The sequence below is a fragment of the Dermacentor variabilis genome, chromosome 1 (genome assembly GCF_050947875.1).
Source record: "Dermacentor variabilis isolate Ectoservices chromosome 1, ASM5094787v1, whole genome shotgun sequence".
In the NCBI taxonomy this organism is placed as follows: domain Eukaryota; kingdom Metazoa; phylum Arthropoda; class Arachnida; order Ixodida; family Ixodidae; genus Dermacentor; species Dermacentor variabilis.
Genome location: NC_134568.1, coordinates 261,104,721 through 261,110,720, shown reverse-complemented (window position 1 = coordinate 261,110,720; position 6,000 = coordinate 261,104,721). Strand labels below are relative to the sequence as shown.

At 44.6% G+C, this 6,000-nt stretch overlaps 1 protein-coding gene and 1 pseudogene across 1 annotated transcript; one reads left to right on the top strand and one right to left on the bottom strand.

The window, feature by feature from the left end:
- Positions 1-276: 276 nt before the first annotated feature.
- Positions 277-1,637, bottom strand: LOC142563608 (programmed cell death protein 2-like). The gene has a single exon (XM_075674187.1). It carries the CDS (start codon positions 1,608-1,610, stop codon positions 537-539), a length of 1,074 nt encoding a protein of 357 aa, XP_075530302.1. The 5' UTR covers positions 1,611-1,637; the 3' UTR covers positions 277-536.
- A 370-nt stretch (positions 1,638-2,007) lies between these two features.
- On the top strand, positions 2,008-5,498 carry LOC142563618 (programmed cell death protein 2 pseudogene; annotated as a pseudogene).
- Positions 5,499-6,000: the final 502 nt, after the last annotated feature.

Genomic DNA, 6,000 nt, shown 5'->3' with positions numbered 1-6,000 from the left:
ATTCAATTCAATTCAATGTGCATTCTTACTGCCACTCCAAACGCACACAATTATGACACATCACCTAAATTCTGCAAGTCAAATGCTCCCCCCCTGCCTCCCCGCCCCCATGCACTCAAATCCCACAAATATTTTGTCTGCTTGTTGTGCCACTTGCATATGCACTAAATAATAAATGCACTTCCCCAGTTGCAAGCAGTCTAATTCAACGTTGCTCACAGACGACACAGAAGTTGGTCTCCTCTCTTTAAGTGTAAGAAGAGAGTAACCTAAAAAGAAAATTATTGACAAGACCACTTTTATTTATGTGCAAAGCAATAGTTATTGGTTAAATGTACTATGTGCAGAATTGTCTGATACATACTTCAATAGCGTCCGCACAAACGCACGCATCCCCGTGACAGTGTCCATACATTTGAAGCTTCTCCAGGCTGCCAGCGCTCTTTCTGCTTAGTTAAACGGCGAGCTTGGCTCGCCTTAAAAACATCCCATCCCTCACACTTTTCCAAAGTCGGCGCACACAGGTAAGCTCATGACTATTCCTCACAGAAATTTTGCTTCCACAAATATTCTTCTTGGTACGGTTCGCCGTCGCAGGAGGCCTTGCACGTATAGACTAATAATGTCCCCCAGTCCAGGCTATCCATAGTTGACTCCGTAATGCTGTTAAGCAATTGCGGCAAAACCTGGAACTCGAAATGCCTCTGTGAACCGCAGGAACAACAAGGCACGTCGCCAGGGTCACCTCTACTCGCAACCAGGAGAGGCGTACCACCCAAACTGTAGCGTAACACCTGATCAGGTGCTTTCTCAATGGTCTTCTTGAACTTCCAAAATACCTTATCTTGGCAGGTTGCCGCCATCTTGTTCAGGTCCGCGACATCTGCACAGTCACTTTCACACTCCGGATGACTGGTCATAAATTGGCAGTAGTCCGCCAGCCTTTCTTCATCCGTTTTACAGCCTTCGTCGTTGACGCAAACGTCGTCTTCTGTCTCTGTAACGAGCTCATACTCTGGAAACAGTGGCGCCGAAGTCCTTTCGCAGCTATCGAAGCACTGCGAGTTGCAACGAGCCTTGTGACCGTCTTTCCAATCCAATACTTGGTGAGACTTGGAACAATAGTGACGGCCATGACATTTAGCGCACGTCTTGTCGCCTAAAGCACCGCATACGGCGCATATTTTGCAGAAATCTTCCGCCGAAGGGCTGTTCGGAGTGTCGGGGGATTCCACGGGAGGTTCGCTGCTGTAGAACGAATTTTCTTTGCCCAGCTGCGACCGCAAAACTATAAAGCTGCCTGCGTCATGCTTATTTGCACAGTTCGGAGTTACGCAAACGAACACAAAGAGCGTTCTGTGAAAAGCAGAATCGACGTCGTCGCGCGGAGCATACAATTGCAGCAGCAAAACGCATGGCTCACCGCAGTTACGGCAAGTAAGACGTTTGCCATTAGGAATATCTTTCAAGTGAAGCCAAGCTGGTCTTCCACCTACTTTGCTGGGAAAATATCTGCTCTTTAGCGCCCATGCCTCACGTTTTTCAAGAAATCCTAACTCAACAACACAGCGTAACTCCTCATCTGCCATCGTGGAGAAGGAGGCCGCCATTTCAATGGTAGTCGAGTAACTTAGCCAATCTATAGCCAATCCACTATTAAGTATAGTCATGATGTAACCAGTTAACTCAAAAGAGCACTAAGATAAACATTTTTTTTAAGGTTTCTAAAATAAAAACGCACCTGACTATCATCGTTAATCTTTGCTACTTTATATTTTATGAAGCCGTTGCCATGGCGCCGCCATTGATTTCAGACGTGAAGGAAGTAATCAACATAGAAAGGAGCTTACTGCTGATTTGTTTTAATTCAAATTTTCAAGCAACGTTGACAATTGATACTTCTCAGACAGTGATCAGGTACCATCAAGCGGCTATGGATCAGCTAACAAGGTTAACAGACAAATTAACGAGCGTGAGCACGTCAGAATTATATTAGTGGTGAGGTAATGAGTGCCATGACGTCAAGGCGCGTGAGTTAAGGATTGGCCAGTGGATTGGCTAAGTTCTGCAGTACTGGCAAAATGGCGACCGTCATTTGGACGATCTCCACCATCTCCACTCTCCACCATGGATCTCGATATATTTTCCATTCCTACTTCCATGTCCACGATGGCAAGTCAGCCACGCTGTGTCGTCGAGTTGGGATTTCTTGAAAAATGTGAGGCATGGGCGCTAAGGAGCACATATACTCCCAGCAAAGTAGGTGGAAAACCAGCTTGGCTTCATCTGAAAGATGTTCCTAATGGCAAACGTCTTACTTGCCGTAACTGCGGTGAGCCATGCCTTTTGCTTCTGCAGTTGTATGCTCCACGCGATGACGTCGACTCCGCTTTTCACAGAACGCTCTTTGTGTTCGTTTGCGTGACTCCGAACTGTGCAAATAAGCACGACGTCGGCAGCTATATAGTTTTGCGGTCGCAGCTGCCGGAAGAAAACATGTTTTACAGCATCAAACCTCCTATGGAATCTCCTGACAGCTCTGACAGCCCTTCGGCTGAAGATTTCTGCAAAATCTGCGCCGTGTGCGGTGCTTTAGGCGACAAGGCCTGCTCGAAATGCCGTAGCCGTCACTACTGTTCCAAGTCTCACCAAATATTGGATTGGAAAGATGGTCACCGAGCTCGCTGCAACTCGCAGTGCGTCGATAGCTGCGAAAGGACTTCGGCGCCACTGTTTCCTGAGTACGAGCTGGTTATAGAGACAGAAAAAGACGCCTGCAACGACGACCAAGGCTGTAAAACAGATAAAGACAGACTTGCAGACTACTGCGATTATGTAACCAGTCATCCGGGGTGTTCAAGTGACGGCGCAGATGTCGCGGACTTGAACAAGATGGCGGCAACCTGCCAAGACAAAGCTTTTTGGAAATTCAAGAAGACCATTAAGGAAGCCCCTGATCAGGTGCTACGGTACAATTTAGGTGGTACGCCTCTCCTAGTTGCCAGTACAGGTGACCCTGGCGACGTGCCTTGTTGTTCCTGCGGTTCAGAGAGGCAGTTCGAGTTCCAAGTTATGCCTCAATTGCTCAACAGCATTACAGAGTCGACAGTGGATAGCCTGGACTGGGGAACATTATTAGTCTATACGTGCAAGGCCTCCTGCGACGGCGAACCATACCAAGAAGAATATTTGTGGAAGCAAAATATCTGTGAGGAATAGTCATGAGCTTCCATGTGTGCACGGTCATTTCTTAGGAGAAGTGTGAGGGGTGGGATGTTTTTATGGCGAGCCTAGCTCGCAGTTTAAAAACGAAATAAAAACGCTGACTGCCCAGAAAAGCCTATAATGTGTGTATACTGTCATGGATGTGTGCGTGCATCTATAGACTTTATTGATGTATGTATAACACAATTCTGCATGTTATATTGAGGGCAAGTGAAATGCTAACAACAGAGCATCTGCCTGTAACATAACTGAAGGTACAATGCACTCCGTCAGCCAGTCATCCTTGTCCACGTCATGCGCACTTATGGTTTTCATGCAAACTGCGGTGCTGCTCACCTTACTTTATTGTTTGAAGCTTGTTTCTTAAGCCAGCCTGCTGAAGCACCATACCCATTTTGCCACTACCATTATGGTTTCTAGTGCTGTCGTCACTCGTACAGAAACACTGATGGTAAGAACAAAAGCGATGCAGGTCTGGAAACCGAGCACGTATTAGCGATATCATGCTTCACAAGTGACGACGGTACTGGCATGGTGAAAATGGCACTGCAGCGGGTCAGGTCAGGAAACAAGCGTTGACCTGCAGTCCGCATAAAAACCACATGCGCATGTTGGCAAGGATGACTGGCTGACTGTACCTTCAGTTATGCTTCAGAAACGCACTCCACTGCTTGTACTTCATTTGCCCTGATAGTACATTTAAACAATAACTTTCACTTTACACACCAAAAAAGCTTTTTATAGCGAAGCTGTTTGCCTCTAAAAATTGGTGATTCTTTCATGGTGATCCACAGAAAACTAGGCTCGTGTGCAAGTGACGCGCTCACTCGAGCTCTGACGAGAAGTGCTGAATGAAACGAAACGCCGCAAGTGCCACACCAACAAGATCGCCACGTTCAAGGGAGTGACTTCAAAATTCAAGCGCAAGTTCCTCAACATGGAATTCGGATTCTCTTGCACCGTGCGCAACCGCCTGTGGTTCCGCGACAACTTGTCGCACACCTCCACCGTAAAGAATGCCGCAAAGAAACGCTGTGCGTTCCCTGGAGACGCCGTGTCTGATTATGAGGTGTGCAGTTATATACTGCAGTTTGCAGCATACTCATTTCATTAGTTAGACTAGAATAGGTTAAGTGGATGGTAGCAGCTTCGCTGGCATTCCACCTTCACAGAGTGGATTGGGCCTTAAAAATTTTTTTTTATCATGTTCTTTTTCGGTCATTCTCTTCGTGTACACTTATTTTAGTCAACTGCCTCAAAGAGGAGATAAGCTTGTGTGTCATTTGTCAGCAATATTTCATTGATAGGTTAGGGTAACATGCAGGCTGCTGGCAACTAACTGCAAGTGGTCCAAGAAGCATACAGAAAATATTTCTGGAACTGCATTTGATGTTAGCTGGGATAATTTAGGTGATATTTCATTATTGTCTGTGGGTAAATAATATTGCTAATGACAGTCGCATCACCTGGCTTACTCCTAGATCTTGAGCCAGTGTAGTTCTATCATTGTAATGTGTGCCATTTACTTTTAGTTACACAAAGTGTGATTTGCTGATTATAAGTGACTGTGAAAAAAAGTCAGTTAAAGCTGCCTTGAATACAAATTGCCTTTGCTTTAGACAACTTGTTAACTCTTTCCTTACTGCCAGGAATGTGTTCATTTTCGCTGCTTCTGTAGTTTATTTGAAAACTTACTAGTCGCAACATATACCGTGGTACATAATATTATAGCTTAAGTAATGATGTTCTGAGTTTAAGTAAAAGAAAAATAATTTCTCAGATAGTTTTCAAGAATTCTTTCATGTGAAAATACAAAAGTATGTTGAAGCATGAACAAAAAGAATAATTGCGATTTTTGCTAAAAGTATTGAGTAAAAGGAAATTGAAATATGCGTAATGTATGCCTTGTTCTAAGTTAGACCACATGAAACAATATGCAGACTTTATGGCTTGAATATAAGCCATAGTGCTGCCCATGTTTTATGAGAAAGCCGTGTTTTCACAAGTATACGAACTGGTATGTGCCTATTGTGCAGGAAGCATTTTGTTATGGCTCCTTGCAGCAAGCATATTGTTTCTTTTTGCATTCTTTAGGCTCATGAAACAATGGTTGTCAGGTTCATTAATCTCTTAACGCTCAAGTGTCCTGATCAATCAGCTTCTCTCTGTAAGCAAGCTGGCCTGGTCGTGCACCTTAAACTGATGCTGGAGCCTCCACGTGCTTTGTACTTTATTTTTGTGGTACTGTACAGTAATAAAAAAGAACTTTTGCACAGGCAGTATTAATTATATTGAGTGTAGGAGGCTTATAATTTTTCTTGCCTTTTTCTTTTAAATTTTTGGGAGCTCTTTAGTTATGCATTGTGTTTCACGATTTCAAATGAGCTGTGTTGCAGCGCAGTTCAAGCTGCTGTTGAAATGCACTCTGCTACAGTGCTTTTTCAGCTAGGTTGAAAACTGTGCATTTGGCTCTACCAACATGAACGTGGCAAGAACTTTGTTGTTTCAACAGGTGGATTAAGGGCAGTGAGGTAATTAAAAAAGCCACAGATTTGTTTGTTTTTATATTTTATTGCAATAGCAGTTATATCGACACTCCGGGCACATTTTCGCCGCCATGGCTGTCCCAAATAAAGTACAAGTGTGGAGGAGAATGAGTGGCCCGCATGCCATATGTTGATGGTAACTTGATATACTGTTGGGGTGAGGCCAAGAATGAGAGCTCAAGCCACCAAGTATGGTGGTTCGATGCGCGCCGTCTCCCCGTGCGCCCGA

What these genes read in the sequence shown, in the direction of transcription:
- LOC142563608 (XM_075674187.1), bottom strand. Translation starts at nt 1,610, where the DNA reads ATGGCGGCCTCCTTCTCCACGATGGCAGATGAGGAGTTACGCTGTGTT.